A 25,154-nucleotide genomic window follows, 5' to 3' on the forward strand; every position below is an offset into this window, starting at 1 on the left:
AACAACAACTACTTCATCAGTCCAGAGCACCACACCCAGCTGCAGATGGCTGAAACAGAAGTTTCCCATTTTAATGAAAACTTTATCTCACATGTGAAGCATTGTTTACGAATTCCAGGAGTATCTTCCACATTACACAGGCCCAGGCACATCTGACTTCTCTTTCTGTAAAGGGGATGGTGAGCTGCCTGTATTTAGAAAAGATCACAGCCTGCATGCTGCTTCAAAAGGGGTTGCAATTCTCAAACCTAGCAGCAGGCACATGCCTTGGTGCTCAAATTTCACTTCCAAGTAGAGCTGGAGTATAATCTAAACTGCTCTTTCGATAGAAATCACATCAACTAGGTGTTCAGTACTACCTACTGCCTCTCCCAGCTCTCTGCTCACTTCTAAACAATGCTTGGAGGGGAAAATGCAGTAATGGAAAAATTTTGAAAATACTTGTCCCAAGGAGCAGCCTCCAGTTGAAAGTTAGGCAAAAAGAGTTCTCCCTTAATGCTTATGCCAATTTCCTAAATTGAAGAAAAGGAAAGGAGCCTTCAGGGTGACAAACTTCCTTAGGATCTCTTCACTAGCACACTCTCCCCAGATCCCAGGGGAGAAGAAGCTCTGTAAGAACTTCAAGACAACCTGTAGTCCATCCTTCTGTGCTCCAAGGTGCAAGTCTTTAATAGGCATTCTTCTCCAAAATGATGAAAAATTCTCCATAATGGAATTTACCACCTTCCCCAACTACAAATTCGATCATTTCCCCCATCTTTCTATTAAATAATGTTTTCTCAATATTCTTCACAAAGAACAAACACCATATTTTTAGAAAGCATATGATGTGACACATCAAAGAAAACCCAAAGATTAAATTTCAGACACTAGTGCAGAAATGACTACTACTGACAATAAATACAAAAACAGAACTAAGTGAGATATGGACGGCACTTCAAACAATCTGGAGTTTACTGTGGTCTGGAAAGGGAAGAGCGACACATGGATGGCTGGAGACCAGCAGAGGTATACAAATCATTAAAGGTATAGAAAATAAGATAGATGATTCATTAAGTACAGTGGACACTATCACATTTAAGCATCAGACAATACTTAAAATGAAAAAGCAAAGTACTTTTCATCTAAGGAGCAATTAAATTGCATAACTCATTGCCACAGGGTCTGGCATCCATTCCAAGATCATAAAGGGGTTCCAAAAGTAGCCTAATTAAAGAAAGAAAAGTCCATCAGTGACTGGTTCAGATGCATCCTTCAGTTCCAACATCAAACAGGCTCAGATAACTGGGAGGGTAAAGGTAACTTTTTAAGCATACAGTCCCTTTTCTTTATGCATCTGGTGATAGCCACAAGCTAGTGTAAGACATGGACCTTTAATTTGATGTACTGCAACCATTTCATGGGTAAAGTTCAGAACCAGTCCAAATTCATAACCCATTTTTATAACCTTAAAGGGGGTGGGAACAGGTGTTGGTAGGGAAATGAAAAGGTGTATTCAGACAAGGTCTGCAATAATCTTTCTTGTGCATCTCTTGCACCAAAAAGACTTACCTGTGGAAAACCCACTAATTAATTGTTGCCATACACCTTTTGTGGTTTTTGAGCATAGACTACTGTGAAAAAGTGGACAGAGATCATATTTGAAACACAAAAAGCTGATTTACAATTTCAGATAAAAATGCACAGAAAAGGAAACTACAATATTGACCTGTATCTAGTACTTGTAAGCTGAAAATTCATGCTAATAAGTGACTCAATTATGTCAAAATTTGGACACTTGACACTTTAACTGAATGGTCTTATGGACACTAAGATGAACATGGAGAGAGGGTCAAAAAAGAAAGAAAAAGATGGGTAAGTAGAAATTGAACTGGACAGGCTTCACATGAAAAGAGAAACAATTTTACAATAGTGGGCGCAAGTCAAAATATGTATGTGTAGAATTAATTTGTAATCAGAATTTAAGGAGGATTATTAGCTGAGTTTTGACTACCTAGCTTTTGTAGTGGTAATAAAAAGTGTAAAATAAAGAAAAACAAACCTTCATTTCACATGAATTTAGAAGTGACTAATTTTTGAGACAATAGCCTATTGACTGGAACGTCTATTTTATTTGACACACAGCTTATTTAACATCTCTTTGAATGCTGTTGAGGAAATAGCACCTCATTCACGTTAAAAACAGAACGTGGGAAGAAGCAGAAAGGAAGAAAAAAGAAAAAATAATTTTCACTCCCCTCAAAATCAGGAGTTAGCCTTTGACCAGAAACATGTCTGCATAACTGCTGGCTCCCTGGAGCTGCCAGAATATTGCCATGCCAGTGACACTTTATTTAACACTACTTTCAACTTCTGGCTGGAACTGACCAAAAACCCCTAATAGTGCCCAGAGTCCTTTTAAAAACAAACAAAACCAAAATCACAACAGAAAGAGCAACAACAAAAACAACAACAAAAAAGCACAAAATAAAAAACATAACAAAGACCTGGACCAACTAGAAATGTAGGCAGAAAATGAGTCAGCCAAAAGTTACTGATGCTTTAACAAGGACTGCAGAGCGCTGTTTTATACTTGAACATAATCTTCCTTGTAACAGCAACAACAGGAATGCCTTTTGGGCTGCTTATATTCAGTTTTACAGCAAGTAAGAGGAACAACTCAGAGGGTGTGCCTCTCTTGGCAGTAACTCACTACACATTCAAGAGTTAGAGATGAAAAAAATACTTATTAGATCATTTTGTCCATCCTTCTGTCAGTGGAAGATAGTCCCCTGTAGTATATTTAAGTTCTTTAACAAATCTAAGTTTTCAGTATCTCCAAAAATAGAATTTACACCCATTCCCTGAAGAAATAATTTCAAACTCCAGTAACATTCAGTTTTAGGAAGTTTTTAGTAAACATTTGCTTTAAAATTTTCTGCTTTAAAGTCTAATGCAAATTAACAAGTTGCTTTTTTTAACATCCAAGTAACATTTCTATGCACTTTATCCCCTTTTGGCTACTCAAACATTTTCTTCTTCTTTGCCCAAATAATACAGTATTAAGTATGAGATCATTCAGGCTTTGTTAAGTACCTTACAGAAATAGACTCCTGCTTGTCTGACCCATAAGAATAAGTATTTCCACATGGAAAATATTAGTTTTTACTAAAAATTAAGTAATAGACATGCATATAGAAAATGCAGCATGTATGTATACAAAAGTAACAAAACCTATTTTTTTTTTAAATTTTACAGGAAATCAATATTGAGGAAGTTTTCTGATGCTATTTCTAGTCCTCAGCTACTAGAGTGCTCTAAGACTGTATTTACAATAAAATTTTATCAAGAGTTTAATCTTCCACTAGACAGGCAAACTGAACAACACTTCTGATGCATCCCCCATAGCAGGTGTCACTGCCAAGCTCCTGCATACAATGTCACAATTATCTAATAACGTTGCCTTCTGTTTGACTGAAGCACTCCTATATCAATCTCACCTTCGGAGATTATGTTTCATTAATCTTGGAAATAATGTTTTCTCTCACCAATCATTAAGACTGGACAGACAGTGCACGCTCCTAATGGGGAGGATTCTAGTCTTCAGCTTTCATCACAGGGTTGTTCTTCGCCTCACATCCCCCCTTTTAGAGGCTGACAGATACACCAGCTCCTTGTTAGCTTCCCTGCATTCCTTTGTATCTCTACTTGTTTTGATTTTTTTTCACATAAAAATGTGTTCTGAAGTTGTATCAACACTTAAGGCTAAACTAAGGGTTATTCAGAAGAGGAGGCCATATACAAACTCAATTGTATTTAAAGAAAAGAAACTTAAGCCAGGTTGGCCATTTGCTGGCTCACCTGGTTTCTTATGAATCCTCCTTCCTCTCCATGAGACTGCAGTGAGAATGTGGGAGCTCCTCAAGCTTAAAGTCAGAAAGCAAGACTTTCAATTCATCTACATCCTCTCTTACAGGCTGCATGAAAGTTAAAATCCTAGAATCCCATGGAACTAAGCTACTTTTAAAAGGAGAGCTTTCATTCTTCTTTGTATCAATATTTGAAAGAATACTTTTGAAATAATAATTATACTACTACTACTAGTAGTAGTAGTAGTAGTAGTAGTAGTAGTACTAATAATACTAACAATGATGATGCCAGAGCAGTTCTATTTTACTTTAAGGCTCACACCCTCGAGGACTATGAAAGTTTGTCTTTTTCGTCTCAAAGCTGGAGCATAAAGGAGAATGCAATAAAAACTTGCAACAGAAACAAAACAGTCCCTTTCTGGAACGGAATGCTTTGTAGTGGAGCTCCCTCCGCACAGCCCTTAAGTGCAAAAGCAGGAATTTCTCATTGATTTCCATGACAAGTGTACAGTCCTTCATGTGATTGCTTTTACCTGCGCAACCTCTTCGAAGTCTTCATGGCGTTTCTGCAAAGCTCTGGCCCGATGCAGGGATTTTCCCACTCCAGTGTGTTTGCTAAGAAAAGCTTCTCCATGGTTTTCAATCCAATCCAACACCTGTGGTACAGAAGAAACACACACAGAAACCCTGAGTGGCTGTATTGAATGTTACAACAAAAAGACAATTATTCAAGCAATTGAGAAGCTGTAAAGGCACTGCTTAAAAAGAACTGAACTGCTGGATTAAAACACAATGTTGCCACTGAAGGACATTAATTACATCTCATTTAACTTTTCTCAAGGCAGTAATTAGCTCAAACTAGCAAAATAGTACAATTCAAGATTACATCTGTATTTTGAAGCCTACCAAGGACAACTCCATTTCTCCACATTAATCAATTTGACAGTAATCTGATCCAAGTGTCAAGACCCCTTGCGAGGGTCTCTCTAATCTGTTTACACCTTCAGCTGACATTTTTCTGCAAGGTAACACTAATGAAGCTGGTGAATAACACAGCGAAGTTCTACTTTAGATGAGAAATCACTTCACCTTCTACATATCATTAAGTCAAGAAGTAAGATTCAGTAGTAACTAACTTCAATTAACACAAGAAAAATTAGCTGAAATAATTTTGAGATAAATGTCTGTATTCAGAGCATATGAAGGAATATGCTCCAGTTCTTAAGAAGCATCTATCACCTCAAAACATCAGACATAATTGTTTATTGTAAATTTTATAGTTGAAAAAGTGGTGAACAAAAGACATTTTAAGGACCTTAATGCTTCTACCACAATGACTGGGCTGACAGCTTTATAAATAGTAAAAACTGTACATGTTATTAGTTCCTGTCAGTTAACACAAAAGATTCCTGCACACATACCAAAGTTCTGATGAGTAAATGAACAAAAACCTCTAACCTCTCTTCAAACTAATACTTCTTAGCCATAACTTAAATTAGTTCAGTATGCATATGGTATTCAATTTTTTGGAAGATACTCAAAAGATTTAAGAATGACATTTAGAATTAAAAACAACAGCACATAAGCAATTTTCTGAAGTCAGCTAACCATATCTACACAGCACTTATATAGTGGTGCAGAATACCTTACCTAACATTCACCTTCAGCATTCTTTTTTCTTTAAAACATTAATATTTTATTTGGTTTTGAAAATAACTTCCAAAAGCCTGTACTGTGCCTCTTACCTACTAGTGTCCTTTACTCTGATTCCTAAAGTTGGGTGACGTTTTTCCCCAGTTTTCTTCCACTGAAAGTATAACTGAGTATAACTAAAGACAGACTTTTTTTTCTTCCAGATCTGAGACCCATTCCTGCAACACCACTCCCGATCACATTCAATACACATGTAATCCCACACACCATTCCCATGAAAAACATCCGTGCTTTCTTTAGAAAAAGAATGAAAACACGGTTTTCTCATTTATCTTGATCATGCAAGTATTTTTGCGTTTGCAAGGTCTCTCCTACTGAACATCTTCAAAACAACAAACAATTCCCTAATACCCCATAATACAGCCACTTCAAATCACCAACACTTCATTAAATCTCCATACTTAACTTCTGCGATACTTGTTTTCCCAGTAAGCATTGCCAAAAGAATATTATTGTGTTTTAGGTCAACGCAAGTTTTCGTTTTCTACTTTCAAGGTAAAATATCGATCAGAGAAAGGAGAGTGAGGAGCTAAACACAGCCTCAGTTATTATTACCAATACTTTTGACTAGTTTCAGGAGACTACTTTTCCCATTATAAAAAGAGCTGAAAAGAGATATGTTTGGATGAAATAATTAGACTGGACTCTGGAGACTACTAACAGTTACAAGCTAACAAATGAAATCAACAGTAAAATCAGTCCCAGAAAGCATGGGATGAAATGCAGAAAGCAGCCCAGGGAGAATGATTTTTGCTCCGAATAATGCTGAATAACTTCTCAAGGGAAGAAATCGTCATAGAAATCCAGTACACAGATCATGACATAAACCACTCAACTAGAAAAACATTACTGCCTCTAAGTGAAATCAGTATGAATACACATCTCATTAGTGTTCAGTCTTCACACCTTGATTCTTAAAAAAACTGAGGAAGCACTCTTGGGAATTTTACAGCACATAGAGGCAGAGTAAAGTTAGGCTCTTCTCATCAGTAACTGCTTTGCATACCACTTCAATCAAAGGACAATACCATTAGCTGGCACTGATATTAGCCTTTTAGCAACTTACTTCTCCCAGGAAGGGGAAGAAAATGTGTAAGAGTTACAGAAATCATCACACTGAGACACTAAGGACTCTTCTACCAATACTGAAAGAAAATGGAATTCAGTCTGGTACTTAAGTAATACATAGGAGTCTAAGAGGCTCAACACTTTTCAGTCAAAGCGTGAATAGTATCATCCTCCACTGCAGCAAGTTGCTTTAATGATGCAATTAAGTTCTACTGCAGTCTCAGCAAAACTATCCCTTATGCCCAGGATCTGGAAAAATGCTTACTTTTCTAACTCCCAAAAGAATATATGACAGAAGAAACTACTATGGAAAGACAGCTTCATTTAAAAAAAACATCACTGCTCATGGCTGTAAAATACGTAGTATACACTGCTTGTAGAAGTAAACCTGATCTTTTGCAGACTCATTGTGCTAATTTGCACCAGTCTTTCCCACATTATTATCCATTCCTCACCCCCCATCCCTTTACCTACTTTGCATACACTCACTTTTCTGATCTCCACTTACTTGCTGCTGACATAGCATTCAGAAGGGGAAGATGGAAATATCCGCATTTCTGATCTTCGGACAGTTAAAATGTGGAAACACTCTCTCAAAAAAAGTCCCATTTTACACTGGAACCGCCTTCAAAAGCCACATGGGAATCACACAGTGAAATCATGTTGATGCTAGCAAGTAGCAAGCATTCATGGCCCGCCCTTCATTAGTCAAGGCTGAAACCAGTGACCGTAACCTGTCTTGAGGCAGACAGATCAAGCAGGAAGCAGCACGTTTATCCAGAAGGGACAGAGAAGACACTCACTATATCAAATAAATGTATTTTTGGGGAAAAAAAACCCAAAGCCAAACCAAATCAAAAACACCCCCCCCCCCACAATAGCAACAAAAATAACTAATCCCCATCCCACGCCCACAAAAAACCTTCAAAACACCTCCTGCTAGAATGTTTTACTAATTTCTGGCTTGCAAGCTATCAGGAGAGTTTCAGGCACCAAAACTCGGATCATACAAGTGTCAGCAGTATCACTCTACCACAAACATTATCTTCATGCACAATTTTGACATTTCGTGGCCTAGAAGAGCAGAACATGTTGCTGTTCCAAGTCTGCTTTATTGCTTCATATCAGAATCAGTCAGCTCCGTTCCTTAGGTGAAAGGCTGACTATTATTTACTTGTAAGCTTATTAACTCTTAAACATAAAATCATACTTCTACTAGCATGTAGAAGGGCTACATAGACAACTCAGTGCCAGTGACCAGACTTTTTTTAAAAATTAAAATAAAACCCCAATTTTTTAGATGTTAATATACAAACTAACTGGGAACTAGATCTCCCAGCATGTTTCTGCTACCTAAAGTCAAACTCAGAATTCCATTCAGTTTAACACTGTCATATGTTTTTACATTTCAAATTTCAGATTTTCTGTAATTCACTTCTTATCTACTATTTTCATTATTTCATGCACTACTTTCCTTACTACTTGCTTCAAAAGATCAGCAGATGATTCTTGGTGTACTCAAGATACCATCACAATGTTTCTGTTGATTTGGAAAGCTCCACTAGGAACAGCTTCCCAGTACACAAGAACATGCAAGACAGAAGAAAAAACCCAATGAGCTTTCTAAGGTGGAAGTAACATAAAGTGAAGTACCAGCTCAACATGGCCAATTCCCTCCTCCAACTCCACTCTGTCACTCACTCAACACTTCCATGAACTGAGTTATTTCATTAATCCAGCACAGGGAGGAGGAGGAAATCACAGACGCATGCTAAAGGACAGTTATAGATTCACTTACAATGCTCTTGGTTGCTTGCCATTATGTGCAAACTAACTATAAACAGTGGAAGAGGGACACACTTAGCTTATTCTGAAATGAAAAAAAACCCACCACATTTAACTTTACTGACAATAGTTAAAAGATGTTTTCATGTTATCTTCTCAATCAATCTTAAGTGAGTTTTTTTAACATTTGAACGAAGAGAGAATGAGCTAACAAAAACTCAAGTATTTCAGAAAGAAAGTTGCTTTGGAAGTCTACATAAACCATTCTGGAACAGTCTCGGATATAAATTAAACTAATACCTCAAACCAGAGTAATGTCATGTACTGAATGGTGTTAATGAGTATTCAAATGAAAAATTAACATTGCTCAGATAAATTATGATCTGATAAAGTTGTTTTGCTTTTTTTTTTTTGCAAGAAAAAATAATATTTTTATTCGAGGTCACTTTTTTCCCCCAAATAAATTTTCAAAGATGAGCGAGCTACAATCTCTAAGACATCTGCTGTGGCTATAAGATTAATCTATCTGGTATGGATGTTGAATGGTCATTGTCCTACAGATTGACCTGCACTGAAATCCCAGTATGAAAAGTTGTATTATGAAAGGGAACAGTGACCAAAATTCACATGGTGATTCATAATGCAGTGCCAAAAATACTCAATATCTGTAAAGTTAAGTTAAAGCAACATAAGGAGCTATACTTCCACATGCAGCATTTCCGTAATTAACAGTCATTACGGAGATAAACCAAAGGACAGCTCAATCTCTGACAGTGGTAATTACTGCATATTAAGGGAAGGGCTTAGGAAGGCAACAAGCAAGGGTGGCATCTCTGTACAGATCTAGCTTGAAATTTCATGTGGTTGATAAAGATGTGCATTAGGTACAAGGCTGCAGCTTCAAACTGTCAAGAGCATCTCTCGCTACCTTAATTCAATGTCTTGCAAAGCATATAAAGAAACCACAGGCATAAACAGGATGAAAGAAATTTCTCCAACCAGTAGGTAAGGCATGAAGCGCTGAATGAGAAGTCAATGCAGATCACCATTCTCGAGTCAACTGGTTCACACTGAAAACTTCTGGTGTACTCACAATCCACATCCATGATTTGGATTGCACATTCCTGATACTGGAAGTTACAAAAATATGTAAAGCTGTCCACTTCATTCTTTTCAAATCTTTTACTTCATCTTAAATGCAGCAATTCCAAAGGCTGACGAGTCCAATACAGAGAAGGAAAATCCAGCATCTTGCTGAAGAACCTGGTAGTGACTGCACAATGACTTGAGTCTAATGATGGGTTATTTGCCATCTTCAAAGAACAAAGCAGTCTGAGAGCTAACTCCTCCACACTGAGAGCCATGATTTAGGATGGAGCAGAAAATGAAAATTTCCTACAAGCATTTTAGGACTCCCAAGATACTAAAAGTAAAGAGTAGGAGCAGTACAGTAAGACTCTCTGCAGCATTTAATGAACACCTTCCCCCAGGAAATAAATTGCCTAAAGCCTGGCCTACAGGCCTGAAACTTGAATTATGCACCTGGCAAATTACCTCAGGAGACCCCTTGGCCTAGATTGCCTAAGTAGATTGCCTTCCTCCTCTAGTTTGAATACAATTCAAACTAGAGGAGGAAGTTCCACCATCCAATCCATACTTGTTGGCACCAGACTGCTGAGAGGACCTACATTTTTCTCTGAGAAGCAAACTACTGTGTTAATTTCAGTTTCTGAAGATTCCTTACGAAGCCTTTTCAACTTAAGATGTGATTAATTTGTGGGCTGTGCCTCATCACAGAACCACAGCATATTCTGAGTTGGCCCTTCACTGACTACTCATGCAAGTACCAGCACTCGACCCTCCTTACTAGCCACTACTTATGTTGTAATCTTCATGGAGAGCCTCAAGGATTTAGACAGTGGCATAATGAATGGAATCTTCTGTTCTCTGTGCCCTTGCTTACTATTCATAACATTCCCTCTGCTTCCTTTTACTTTTTGTCAGCTAATACTTTTCATGCCTTTCTACATCCTTTGTCACATCTCAGCATTGACAATCTGGATAACAGCCTGTCTTTCAATGTATGCCTCTTTTTAGATAAAAAATAAGTAATAAAGTTCTGAATATTTTACAAAATTTACTGCTAAGTATTTAAGTTATTTTCTTTAATTATCTGAAGAGATAGTTACCAGATGTCAAAGAAAGTTCAGTTATCAGGATTGCTGAGTCTCCCCACCATCTGCCTAAATTACCTTTTTCAACTACTAAATGATGAAAATCAGTTATTTCACTCCCAACTGCTCACACATCCAAGTATCTTCTTGAAACAGAAAAGTACAAGAAATTTAGCTTAAAGTGCAACTAACTCTGATGAAAAAAGATTAGCTTAACCAGAACTATGGCTATCTATCTAAAAAACTCCATTCAGAAGTTGTGATTTGTGGATACTATTACACTGAAATGAAAGACTGTGATCAGCAAATACTGGCCCATCTTTATTTTTTTATGAAGATGAGGTCTTAAAGGATAAATTACTCATGCCTCTGTTAATTGAAGTTCAAAGCCAACATTTTATGCTTATTAAAAATCCATCAACCAAGGAATGTTTTACTTTCAAAACACAAAGGTGTGTCTGAGATACTAATGCCTGTATGTAACTACTAACTTTTACAGATATTGTCATAATAATAAAAAAATAGCAGGTAATAACAATTAATTCAAGAACAGTGTTATTATCAGAAAGTAATCTCATCTGTAATTTTTATAATTATAATTATTAAAATCTTTTAAAATTATAATTTTTGTAATTTTTAGAATAACTACTCTCAGGTTTTAAAGAAACACTATTAAGTCAATTAAGTATCACTGAGGATTTAAAACCAAAATTTTGCAGAATAACACTATTAATTTTTTGCATGTTACAACAAGAACCCTTTTTGACACTTCAAGTCCAGAATTTTATCTAGAATGTGAATGTCAGCTTCCAGCACAAACTCAGAACAGCTGCCTATATTAAAAAATCTTTTTCATCATATATGACTTAAAGTAAATAAATTACTTTAAAATCAGAACAATACGAAGTAGAACTAACTTTCAACTATAATTTTTATCCATAATAGCCAATAGTCAAGTTCTGATAATACACAGAACTTGGTATCATTCAGTCAATCCCATGCAACTATTCATTTGTTGTACAAAAAGACATGGGAATTAGCAGTCAAAACTCACCTGTCAGTGCAATCAGGCTGACAGAATACAAAGGCATTTAGACCAAGTGAAACAAAACCTACCTGTTGAACATCCTGCTGAAAAACACAGAGCTGAAGCCGCTGGTGCAAGCGGACCTTTCGATGCTGCCAGATGTTTTCTAGTTGGCGCTGGTGATGCAACACTTCATGGATGACATCCAGGACATGATGAACTGCTTTGGAGTAGTTGGCAGATGCGGTGAGGGAATCAGAGCTCCCAGGAGTCAAAGGTCTCTGAAGTTTATCAAGGAGTGACTTCCCATCTTGGCTCACCTGACCACCAGAAAGGATGAAGAATTACATGTCTTGCCAAAAGCTTGTTTAGCTACTACTTGGTATCCCACCCCTTCTCTCCATTCTAAATATCTTCAAGAACTCAGGGGGCAATGATGAAGACTTGTTTTATTGCAGAAATTATTACCTACATACAGCTGCTATAGGAAAGAAAAAAAAATTACATTCTCCTTCTCTTTAAAATAATTTTAAGAAGTATCACTCTTCTAAATAACAGCCTGTCTTTCCATTTCTTCATTACTTTAAGAATGACTTTCCTTCGGTTTTGGGATTTTTTGTTTGGTTTGAGTTTTTTGTTGTTGTTGTGAGCTTTTTTAAAAAAATTAGTTGAATCTAACTTTGAATAAATATTCTACATCTCTTTCCCTAGTCAAGAAAACACCTAAAATTAAGCATTTGTCCAGAATTATCCTTCCAAAACAATCTCTCTCTTCATTTGATGTAAAGGTGAACAGGGAGGTTATTTTCTGTAGGTTAATATTTGACAAATACATTTAAAGCAACAGATATAAAACTTAGTACATGATTCAATCTGACAGATTTACAACTTCTAAATTATTACTGTTACTGGTAAACTGAGGGAAAACTGCTGTTATGGCAAACTTAATTCTGATTAAATCACTTAAACCCTTTCCACGTAGCACAGAAAGATACTGTTTTCCAAAATGTGTTTAACTACTGATACTGACAGGAAACATTTTTCATTTCAAACTGTTGTCTTCCCTGATTTATATCACAGCAGAAATATTCAGATTTACTTTGTATGCTAATTAAAAAGCAAAAATCCTCTCTAATCTGGTCACTATCAACATTTAGTGTTAAAACCACTTTTCATTGGTGTTTACCCTGTCACTTCTAGCATGAAGCTCAGACAGCTGTTACAATTCAGTATCATTCAGCTACCTGCAAAGAACTTTTCTAACAGGTCATTTAGCAGGTAGGAACAAAAATCACCTGAAACCACAAGACAAAAGTATAAACAATAGCCTGAATCCATCAAATCCACACCATGACAGAAACACCAAATTTGCCAAGGCCTTCCCCCAGTGGCTCTTTTTAACAATTTTTACTAAGTCTTGGCACATTTCAAATTTGTTATTCAGTAGTCAAACAGATCCAAATGAAAATTATTTTCTGATAATTAGGTTACAAGGGAGCTTATTTCTCAGTTTCAGTTCAAGCTCTTTTATTTTAGCAATGAGTATCAACACAGAGAATGATGCTCTCTTCTGAAATTAGCTCCAGTAAAGTCAGGTCAGCAGAAAAAATGCATAGTCCATAGCATAGTTACAATGATATCTTTTTTATTTTCTGTATCCAGAAGAATTATCTAGGAAGTCCTTCAAGTATTTCAAGATAATGGACTTCAATTATCTATTCAGAGTCCATAAAATCAAGGCAAAAAAAAGTAACTGTGACAGCCCCTTGATCCTATTAGTTTATTAGCTTTACAAAACAAATCACTGCACAGATTTTCCTTTGGAGTTAATACACTAAAATTTTCTTCCTTCCTAGTCATGACTGCCTTAATATTTCAGTGAGATGTATAACTTTATTTATATATATATATATAACTTCATTTAAGGCACATCTGTCGGATTTTCAGGCATACCAGTTGTCTCATCCTGTAAGCTAGTAAGTTGCTTTACTAGTAATATACAGTAATTATCCTCAGTAAAATCAGACTGTCTAGTCTTAAAAGCATTTACTTTCTTAAAATTACTGTCTTCTACCTTACAACCAAGCCGTGTTGTCAAGACATTGCAATCTAAAATGAATGACAGTATTGTGATTCCCAAAGTGTTGCTCTCTCTCTTCCCCCACTGTTCATTCATCACAAAATGAAAGGAGCTCCGTACTGTAATAGAAATGAAGTCATACATCTAATAATGATAAGCAATAGTGCTGTAATATCCTGACACAGAAAGACGCCTCCATCAATCTTCAAAAAGGAATGCACGTTTGAAAAATGCAAAATAAAGCCTTCTGCCCAGAGGAGGAACACAAGTTGTACATATACATACAGTTATTACTTCTGCACCAATTCTGGTTGCTAAAGACAAAACTGGTTTTTTACCAGATGGGGGAAAGTAATGACCAGAAGTCAGAAGAAAGGCACTTAGTACTCTTTTTTTCCTTTGAGCAGTACCAGAGAAGATTTTGTTAAAATATCTAGCTAGCCCAAAGTCAAAAGCTACAACTTTGAAATAAATTTTCAAGGTACGTCCCAAAGCAATCCTATAATCTACCAGTCTAATTTATTTTCTTTATGCATCACCAGCAAGCAAACATTATTTAACATGGTAATCCACAGTACTTATTTACACTTAACAGCAGGCTCATCCAGTCATATCCCTGACAAAAAACAAAGAACCCACACAAAACCAACTCAAACCAAACAGAACCAGCTAGAAAAAATTCAACCTCAGCCCTTTATAATCACTATTCTTGAGAAATCTAGCCTTCCTCCTCCTTGCTGCACTCTCATGAAGCATGCATCCCAGACTGCCTCTCCACATAAATCTGTTACAATCATGCTATGTCTCTGTCCCTCGCAATGATGAAAGTTTATAATGAAGTCAAGAAACGTTACTACAAAACATTCTTTCAAGAATGAGTTAAAAGAGTTACATGTAGGTAAAATTGCAATATTATCACGTGTGATAGAATGTAATTAGATCAGTTGACACAGCAGTGTGGCATAGAGCAAAAATAGGGATATCAATGTGTATTTTACACAGAAGAATTAATGAACCCTGGCCATCTAACTCAAGATCACTAAGTTTATGCAGGCCTTAAGGTGGCAGGTATTCAAAAAACCCAGTTTTGATACACTACCAATAGGACGGATGATCAGCACTAAACCTACCCTCACTGCTAAATGAAATGTGACCTGACTTAGGATTCAGTTTCCTATAATAAAGTTGGTTCATCAGAAAGTAGTTTTGACTTTAATGTAATGTATAAATCACAACCATTAATTCAAACCCACATGACCTCCTTTTAAAGACAGGTGCAAGCTGTGGTCTAAGCTATCCTGTGTCCACTGATCATTTTTACCATGATTTAACCAAACACGGAATTTCAGTACAAAACTACTGTATTTAATCCAGAACAACATCAGTCCAATTGAATAGCAAAAACAGTTTTACCCAACAACCCTGACAGAAGAAGGAAAGGCAAGTAAAACAGGATATGCAGAAAATACCTGTTAGCTAATAATAGTGAGTACCGATTTGATTTCCACTAAGTAACGCACAACAGAAAACTCAAAATTTGAAAGAAAACAAAAGGATAGTTGAGTCATCATTTTACAGACCACCTTCAGAACAAGCATTTTATCTTAAGTTGTAAATACAACTACTAGAAATAGTGACAATAGTGTGTGCTGAGTCTAAGATTAAAGCACCAGCATAGGATATACTAATCTTACAAATGCTGACTACATAGGCATCCTAGCTCATTTAAGTGCCTGTGAGGTTGATGAGACTAAGTGCATTACCTTCTGGTTTCTCAAGTAACATCCTTTGGTAGTTATGGTTTTTTGTGAGGCAATTTCAGAGACAGATTTTCAAAATACACTTAGAGAAATCCATGCCAACAGAATACCTTCCCAAAGACTGTCCAGCTAGCTTCCCTTCCAGTAAATGTCTAAACAACGGTATCCCACTGCTATTAAAAGGCAGTAACATGGAAATGCAAATTAAAACATATTTAGTACTTTAGCGCTCCAAGGGTTGCTTGTACCCCACATGGTAAAATGTATCCTTTTAATTTCTTTCCCAAGGTTACAGGGAGGACTTTAACACTTCACTTTTGAACAACAATAGCAAAACCCAGTATATAAAATTTAAAAAGAAGTTCAGCGCTTGAGTTTCCAACTAACTCCTAATGCAACAAGTGCTACTGAATCATGATCCAAACTTAACACAACACAGTTTTATCTAGGAAACAAAACACTGACCTCAGAGTAAGCCAAAGTAATGTGCTCATATATCCCTTGATGATGATGGATAGCATCTTCTAAATCTTGCAGCTCTGATGGAAGCTCCACCTCACCACAGGCTTTGCACCATGAGTCCACATTGCTCATGTACTGCAACAAAGAAACATTCAGCTTTGATTTTGGGTTCTACCATTAAGTACTCACATGACGGTAAGATACAAGAGGACATTCATCTGCATTACAGACACTGAAAAGACTTCTTTTAAGCAAAAAGTATTTACAGTATTTCTCTCTGAAAGAACCAGAAATTTGTATCAGAATAGAAAGAAATATTCAAGTCTGACTATGCTTGTGCTTTTAGGTATCTGAAACTCATTGAGCTGTTAGGAGACAGGCAGGCTTAGCTGTATGTTGGCAGTCTTCAGAACCAATTTAACTGTTGGCAATATTGATGCTTCAAGTTTACTCTTGCTCCTTTTCTTGTCTTTGCAGCTAAGAAGTTTCCTTCATCCTGCACCTACCATTTCAGAAACATGAAAGCCAACTAAGGTCTTGTTTACACAAGGAAGTAAAACATGCTACAGCTTTCAAGTCCAGACCCTTGGTTTTTACCCATCAGCTCCCTGTGCAGATACTCATGGTATCATGAGGTTTATTACCTCACCTCTTTTTAATCTTCAGAGAAAACCATGTTACTTTGCACATGCACACAAAGAATTACTGGTGAACCATTCACTGAAACACTCCATAGTTGTCTTTTGCTGGAAAGAGGTTATCAAGGAAGCAAAGCAGTGTCAGGGCACAGCAAATTCACACCTCAGTCCCTAAAGAACTAACTTCTATGTGCAGAGAAGCACTGAATCCAGTTGGCAAGCTACTACAGCAGCAAGCATGTAAGGGATTTACAACTTAAGAGGAGGTCTCTTAGGACTAGCATTGAACTTTGAGCACACAGCTATATCAGCATAGCTGCTCGAGTCAAGCCTTTCAGGGGAAATTGAGGATACTGCAACAGAAATCTCTTCTGCAGACAATTTAAGTTATCTGAAGAAGCTAAGCTGTCTTGATAGACAAGAAACTGCCATCACAGCTATATGCACAGCAGAAGTTCTGCCAACTTACTTTTTCACAGCTAGGGGGCATGAATTTTATACCCCTGTTATGCTAGGAAGGGAAAGAGAAGCAGAAAAAATAATCTGTTTTTCTAGGAGTTTTCATAGTTGTTAAACCTAGTACAGCCAAGCATATGTGAGGTGAGCTCTATAAAGTAAATTTTCTCAATTCATGTCAAGTTCAAGACTCAAAAGTCATTATGAGACCAAGCCTTTTATTTTATCATACATATCTTAATTCTTGGAGCACAAGTAGTCTTTTGAGGAAAAAACAATTCATAGATCACTTCTGGTACTCTTCTATTGTTTGACAGCTGGGCAGAGGGGTGGTGGAGTACGTAGCTCTAAAATACTTCTCTAATTCTCATTAAGGGCCAGTTTAAAAAATCCCTAAGGTTAAGCCCTGAACGTTAACAGAAGCTCCTTGTGCACCAGTGAGCAGGCCCTGATAGCTGGTACAGCCTTCACTGTGCCTGACAGGAGGCAGCAACACTTACCTGTCACTTGCAAGAGAACACAGCCATTCAAGAAGGGTGTGTTTTTTTCTTGGGCTGCTTACATTTTAATATTTTTATGTAGGTCAAGCATCACCAGTCTCTAAAGGGGTCATTCCTCACATTCCAAACCCTCTATCCTTGAACTTGCTCTCCACTGTTAATGAAACAGCTAATACGTCACAGGCAGGTATCTTACATATCAACTAGGGTAATCCACTGCAGCTAATCATAAAATGAAAACTGCAAGGAGGAGCAATTAAAAGTAAATTAATCCCAGCAGATGCTGCACTATTTTCTCTCATTTTTTATCTTTCCTCCTGTTTACACTTATATTTAGTAGTAAAGAAGATAACACTCACCCTTGCTATAGCTGCCCAGCGCACAATTGCACAAAAATTTAGTCCCTTGACTTCTGATGAGCATAATTTATTATTTTTGTTATGAAAAATGACCACATTTGAGTCAAGGTATATCTACCTGTTTACATTTCATTCATCTCTCTCCTACATGTATGGCTCAAAGTGCTTAAATGCAAAACTAAATGACCCAAGTAATTAGAAAAGCATCAACAATGACAAGGTACTGAACTGTGTCTATCAAAAGCTGCAAGCTGACTGCCAACTTTTCTATCAGAAGACAATTCTTTAATCTCATTTTTATGTTGCTTTCCTGTAAAACCAGCTGAAATGACCTGTTGCAGTGGCATCATTTTATATTAGTCTATCTAAGGACATTAAGCCAATGTCACCACTAACATAATGAAAAGCAACGTGTATTTGCATCTTAATACACTCCCATTTCTAATGTCTAGATATTTATCATGTTAAATATCCATGTAGTAGAAATCAGGGAAAAAATACCTTAAAATCAACTGCACCACCTCTCTCTGTTTCTGAAGTTTCCAGCACTCAAATGCTTCCTTCATTCATTCCAAATTAAAGTTGTATCAGACACGAGACCTTTCCTTGGATATAATTTAGCAAGGCAAAATGAAAGAAAAGTATCTACATACAGCACATCAGCCATTTCCATCCAAGAACCTCTGCTCTCTGAACACACCAGGGATGCACAGAGCAGACAGTCTACAAGATCAGCAGGTGACTCAACTGCACACACACAGCAACTCCTTCAGAACTGAACTCCCTTGAGGGCAAAACATGCTTTTGCTATTAAGATTATTAACTTGGGGATATTTATTCCTATTTCCCCTACATATACCTCTTCTCTGGCAGTTACACATGGTTAATGACTTAATTAAAATAACTGGTACACGCCTAAAGCTAAAATGTTTTTTTAGTATAGGAGGAATCTCCTATGGAATACTAAGTAAACATCTCCCACCACAATTTCAGATTCAGAAGGCAGTTAATTAGCTTCTCAACTTTCAGGCCACTTCAACTTATGCTTTCTAGAAGCAATTATCATGAGTTAAATCTTGACACTCAAAGGACTGATGGGAGTTGAGTGATGAGGACAATTGAAGAAGTGACAGCTTCTAGCTGTAGAAAAGGCATTATATAGATACTTAAACATTTCAGTCCACTTCATTTTGATTCATATAGCTAATTTGGTTGTTTCATCTTGCACTGATGTAGGCAAAGCCATGGAAAATTTAAGGCCAATGGGCTAAACTAAGGAAAGCAAAGTTTTGTTTGAGTATTGAAATTGGCAGAAATAAATATTCTGGCTTTCTTGTTAACCTTTTCAATCACTTTTTGCACTTTTGTCCAAAGCAAAAACAAACTGCACAACTCCCCATTCCAAGACAAACTTTTGTTGATGCCCTCCCCATTTACTAACCTGTTCGGCTTTTTGATGGAAGATGGAGGACATGTCCAGTAATGTGCTACGTTCTTCCAAGGCTGCAGCAAATGCCTTCCATTCCTGTTCCAGCTGACTGGCAATCTGTTTGATTTGCTGTGAAGCATAATGACCAGACTCGATCAGGCGGCTTGCTACTGACATGATGCGGCTTATGTTTACATACACATTCTGTGGAGAAAGAGGGGAAAATTAGTGCAAGTCAGCAGACCAATTAAATACAGAAGTATATTCCTAAAAAGTTCTACTTTATTACAGTACTGATCAGTAGTCTGGTTTTATTCAGCAAGCTTATGCATGCTAAACTTTGGCATCTAGGTGTATAATGTAGCAGTCTATCCATAATTGACAAGTGACAATGATGACTAAATAATCAGTCTAAAACTCATGTTAACAATCAGCTTAAGCCAATTTATATTACATGAAGACATATTATTATAATAAAGAGGAAGAAATAACCATATTTTTACAACAACCTCAATAAAAATGTTTACAGACATTCAAGTCAACAAGATATTCAGGCACACACTATACAGGAAAATTGAAGTATCATTACTAAGCTCTTGATCCATCCACAATATGCAAGTATGCAACATCTGTGAACATTTACATCAACTTTGAAAGTAACTTTTAAAGAAACAAAACAAAGAACTCTGATCTACAACAAGTTTAACAGTTTTACATTTAATTTTCTTGCTGCTATACTGTCTCAGAGCTAGCACTCAAAATTAGACAAATAAAGTCCAAGATCAGAAGTATTCTCTAGTATACTGGTGTTAGTCACTGATGGCTCTTAGGCAATCTAATTTTTAGTCAAGAGTTTCTCATTCCCGTGAAGTAAAACAAGAATGACTTTGCCACCAAAAACTTTCTGAGTAACTCTTTCAGAGCTACATGCATGTAATACAGAGTTGACGCTTTCTTCAAATTGGGCAGACTCCTATACATCTAGAATGAAGTTCCTAGAATCACAGGATTGTTGAGGTTGGAGATTACCTAGTCCAACCACCAGACATTGAGCAAATCAGGTGGAACCATGACCTGCTGGCATCCAGCCATTCCCCAAAGCTTGATACCGAGTGGCTGGAGTGAGCAAAGCTCCTCCAGGCTTCACTGTCCAGATCCATCTGAGTAGCAATTAGGACAGGTCCCTACTGATTGTAAACTGTATCCATGTATGCAAGCAGGAGCACACCTGACAGCCTACAGCTCAGGCTGGTCTGCTCAGTAAACTGGGGACAACAGTTGATTGTCTGTCTTTTCTGCACAATACCACCTCTTACTTTTTTACGTTACCCCACACATCTATGCTCTGCTTTTTAAGCACAGGCAAACAACTGGCAGAGTACAAATCTGCTATTTCCAATAAATTTTAAAAGACTGGAGAGCATTTAGGCCTATTAAAAGTGCATGTAGCATAAATGCAAGACTGCTAAATGAATACAGAAAGCCTTTAGATGGTCTTTACAGTGTGAGAAGAAACAAGTGCCAAAAGAGAAAAGAATAAAGGCTATAGTAGACTGCCATTTGAACTCTTTCTGTAACATAATAAAGCAATTTTGGAAATTCTGAAACAGCAGTTAAAAATGAACACAGGACTATAAACATGAAGAAAAACAGATTGAAACTGAGCTGTGGTTAACATGCATTCATTTTCCCATTGCAATGAGGCTTCACACGTCTGGACGAATACAGCCTATAGCAGTATGAATATGAATTAAAATGCTGACAGTTGAACACTTTCCAAACCATGTACACCACATTCCTTGCCTCAAAACAAACAAACAAACAAACAAACAAACAAACCCAAAAAACAACTTACAATAATCTAAACCTTTTACCTCACTACATGATATATCTACCAAAGTTTTAAGTGTCAGTATTTTAGAATGCAATGACCCAAATGAAATAGATTTAGTTAAGGAGGAAAAGAATCTCTAACAGCAACTCACTACAATGAGACTGTCTTTAATTGACCCTTGAAGGTCAAAAAATTTTGTTCCATTTCCTACAAGGACTGGCAATTCCAGTGTCGTTATTATAAGACAACTGCATATTTTGCACACTGCTTGAGAGATAAGAAACACTGTTACAAGTGAGCTGTTGCTCATTCACCAGAGACTGGTATCTTATTCATCATATGCATTTACAACCTGGTTTTAGTTAAGGAAACAACAGCTAGGATGCGATAACTGATATAGTCTTATTTAGAGACCTCATTTACACCACCTGCAGCTTCTACATGTGTATCAACTGTCTCAAAGGTGAAAGGGTAATGTGATATTGCATTTCTTTAATTGTGTTACACACATAATTATTGTAACAAGACTTAAAAGGTAACAATTTAGGTCACTGCATTATAAAGTGTTTAGTAAGGATACTAGTGTACTTAGCATTGTTTTCTCTAAAATGCTCTTTAGCCAGAAGCTGAAAGGACACCTTACAGTATCTGGAAAGTTCCTCATTGCAGATTTCTCCTCTTAAGAGAGTATGCAAATAAAAAAAGGTATTGCTCAGCAAAGCAATACAGATTAGTAGCCTAACTGCTCTGTGTTATTCTTTGGCGCGTGCCTGAAAGGCAAATACACTGGAAAAATAAAGGTGACAGCCTATCAGCTAACTGAACTTATGTCACGCTCACACAAAATAAAGCTGGCAGGTGACCTGAAGGTTCCATTTTATTTCCTGATTTTCCCAGACCCATTTAGAAAATGTTTGTTTAGATCCAAGATTTCCAACAGCAGTTTTCTGACACAGAGACTATAATGCATTCAGTTTTAAATGCCATCAAACTCACTGACATGGTCCATAAGCATCATAACTGGCACCTCTATATAGACTGTAGTGAGCTTGAACTATTTTACTGTGATACAATCAATTTAGCAATGGCATTTTCAAATCATCTGCCACCTCACACACAAATAAATGACCACCAAAACTTGGTGTAGTATTAATGTATGAATTAACACCTGCTTTAATGATTTACACATTCTCTTAACATTTCTTCTAGTCGCATTTTTGAAGCAAGAGTAAAAGTGTCAGTTTGGGAATACAAACTTCAACAATGAGGGATGTGGGACAACTAAGGTAAAACCTGACCTATTCCCTTGAAAAAATATAAACTTGGCAACATCCAAGCTGCAATTAAGAAAAGTGTTTAACATGTTCTTCAACTACAAGGATTCTCTAAACATTCACAAGTAACCATTAAAACACCGCTATCAGCGCTGGAACACTGAACACTGGAACGCTGCAACATCATTTCACTCCAACTTTCTTCAAATATCTAATTTCTTTCATACATTTTTCACAGTGGACCTGAGGAATCTTACTGCAAGACTATATAGTCCAATACCAGCATTACTTTCCTTCCTACTTTACTTTTCACTCACCTTTACTTAATCATAGCAAATGCCTATGCCTTCAAACTCTCCCTACAGCCACATCACTTTCATGTATGTTTCCCATTACAGCAGTAAGTATGGGGCTCTAAACTGGACCTAGTTCTCTAGTAGGACTAACTGAATCAGAGCATTTTCTTTACAAATCTGAAGTTCAGCTACCCTAATAAGTATCAAGAGTGAAATAAGATTTGCTTCTTTTCAGTAACACCACTGTCTGTTCCCTTAGTTTGTGATTCATTAACATGAATGTACTTGTTGCTATATGAACACCTCAGTAACTGACTGCTTTTTAAAATCTGTTTACTTGCTTCTACCCTCTTAAGGATTGCACAGTTAGCCTGTTCTATTTAGTCTTGCTGACTTTGGAGTGCTCCTCAGAAGCTGAAAATAGCCTGAACTCATTTTACCTTTTGAGTCTATTCTCAGGCTGGTGGCATCCAGACATTGTGTCTAAGCGTTAACTGCTCAGGCACCATAAAGATTCTCTTACGGATGTACACCTGTGGTCTTGCTCTCATTTGCCCAAATCCTGAGAACCAAGGGCACTCTAGAATTCACATGGTGCTCTAGTCTATCTCAAGAGACAAATCTGTATGGTTACAAAAACACATATATAAAGTAAAAAGAATCTCAGGGGTGAAATATGTCTGCGGTACAAAGGAGGAGGAAAAAATTACACTACCTCTAAGCTAAGGTGAGTTTACCTCACCTGACTTTCTTCATGTTTTCATTTGTACCAGTCCCTGTGGCTGGATTTGAGCAAGACCTCTTTTTACCTCTGCAAACCTAGGGATATTGAATTGTTGTGCTCATACTTTTATTTTAACATCCCAAAGCTCTCACCAGTGCTCATCTCTGACACTCTCTTTTAGGATAGCATTCAGGATTTGATTACTACCTTGATAAAATGTTTTAGTGTATGCAAACAGCCTGTTCTGAGAACATTAATCAACTTAGCAATATGCCTACAATTGATATAGGAGTTTTTGGATTATAGTTAATAAATGTAACTTCTACTCATGGTCCTAATCAACACTGAGACAAGAAGCAGTCATAGCACATCCTTTAATAGTAGCATGTGTCATCTTTCTCCAAACAAAGTTTCATTTAGCGTGCATCACTCTTCAAGCATTTTAACCCTCCTCAGTGCAAGGAGAGGCACAGTTAAATTGTAATGAAAGCAAGGCCATCTGATATAGCAAAAAGAGCAGAAAATGTTCAAGCAGACAACATCCTCCTCCTTACCCATATTTCACATGACTTCTTATCTTCCTTGTTTCTCAGCAGATGTTTAGAAAATGACAGGAAAAAGAGTGGACAGACACATAATCAGTCTTTCCCACTCTTCCATGCAAGACAGACTAATCATATAATCATGGGTACTTTCTTCTTGCCGTTTAAAAACTCAATACATAATTTTTGTATTTGTAACTCCTATGATGCCTTATTTGAAAGTTTCTCCCTTAAAAGGTACTAAAAACTTGTTTTGAGAAGTGAAGCATTGGTTTAGTCACCCAAATAGGAACGTCAAGCTGAAACTGAGTATTGCTTAAATAAATCTCAGGACTTGACAACAGCAATTTACTGTTGCTGAAAGCAGGCCTTTAAAATTGTACCAAAAATCCATCCTCATTTTCAGAGAGCAGAATCACTGAAATTTTGTTTTCCCCTACAGATATGGAACATGGGATCTACTTGCCCTATAAAGAGACAGCCTTGACTTTTATCAGTGCACAGCTTCTCAAATTCAGTAACAGGAAGTCACATATCTATCCTTCCTACATGGGAATTATCCTTCAGTCATTAGTTCCTTTAGCCACATCAACCTGTGTGTTAATCCATGGCAATCATATATATGTCCCTCTTTAATGCACAGCACTACACCTATCCAGATTTTCTCTGGGACAGATTTATTGCTGTGTATTAGCTTAAGACTTGCATGAACTTATTCGTGCTACCTTGAAGAGTGCAACCACATGAAACACATAAGATTCCTAGATATACCATTTGCTAATGAAACTGGTGAAAGTATAGTTAAATCTCCTCCCTGGATGTATTCTTTACCTTTTTGTTTTATAGTATTTGGTTTACACTTCCAACTATTTTGTCTTCTTACTGAAAACCAACATTCTAAAAATGGCACAAAGCCATTACAAGAATTTTTTAGAAAAGATTCAGCAAATCCTCTTTGTCCTTGACGTAACTAACTCTTGTTCATGACAGGAAATAAGTAGCTTTCACAATGGTTTACATCCAGGTGGCTTGCTTCAGACTGGAAGACCAGATCAAAATTTTGGCATCTCACCCAAAGGTCGTCACTCTTTCTCAGCCAAGTTTGGCATAAGCAGCTGCAGAAGTTGCCCTCCACCTCTTGGAAACACACTGCTGCTTGGGGAGGAAGGGGACATGAGAGACCCA

General features: G+C 37.0%; 1 protein-coding gene across 2 annotated transcripts in view; it reads right to left on the reverse strand.

Annotated features, from left to right (window-relative positions):
- TRIO (trio Rho guanine nucleotide exchange factor) overlaps positions 1 to 25,154 on the reverse strand; it is a 244,284-nt gene that overhangs the window by 133,448 nt on the left and 85,682 nt on the right. For both annotated transcript variants that reach the window (XM_030965172.1, XM_030965182.1), the window contains exons 7-10: positions 19,312 to 19,503; positions 15,921 to 16,052; positions 11,705 to 11,935; positions 4,382 to 4,504 (exon numbers count right to left, since the gene is read on the reverse strand). In XM_030965172.1, coding sequence (XP_030821032.1) covers positions 4,382 to 4,504; positions 11,705 to 11,935; positions 15,921 to 16,052; positions 19,312 to 19,503 — 678 coding nt within the window. The remainder of the gene's footprint in view (positions 1 to 4,381; positions 4,505 to 11,704; positions 11,936 to 15,920; positions 16,053 to 19,311; positions 19,504 to 25,154) is intronic.

Source organism: Camarhynchus parvulus, chromosome 2 (assembly GCF_901933205.1).
Source record: "Camarhynchus parvulus chromosome 2, STF_HiC, whole genome shotgun sequence".
NCBI lineage: Eukaryota > Metazoa > Chordata > Aves > Passeriformes > Thraupidae > Camarhynchus > Camarhynchus parvulus.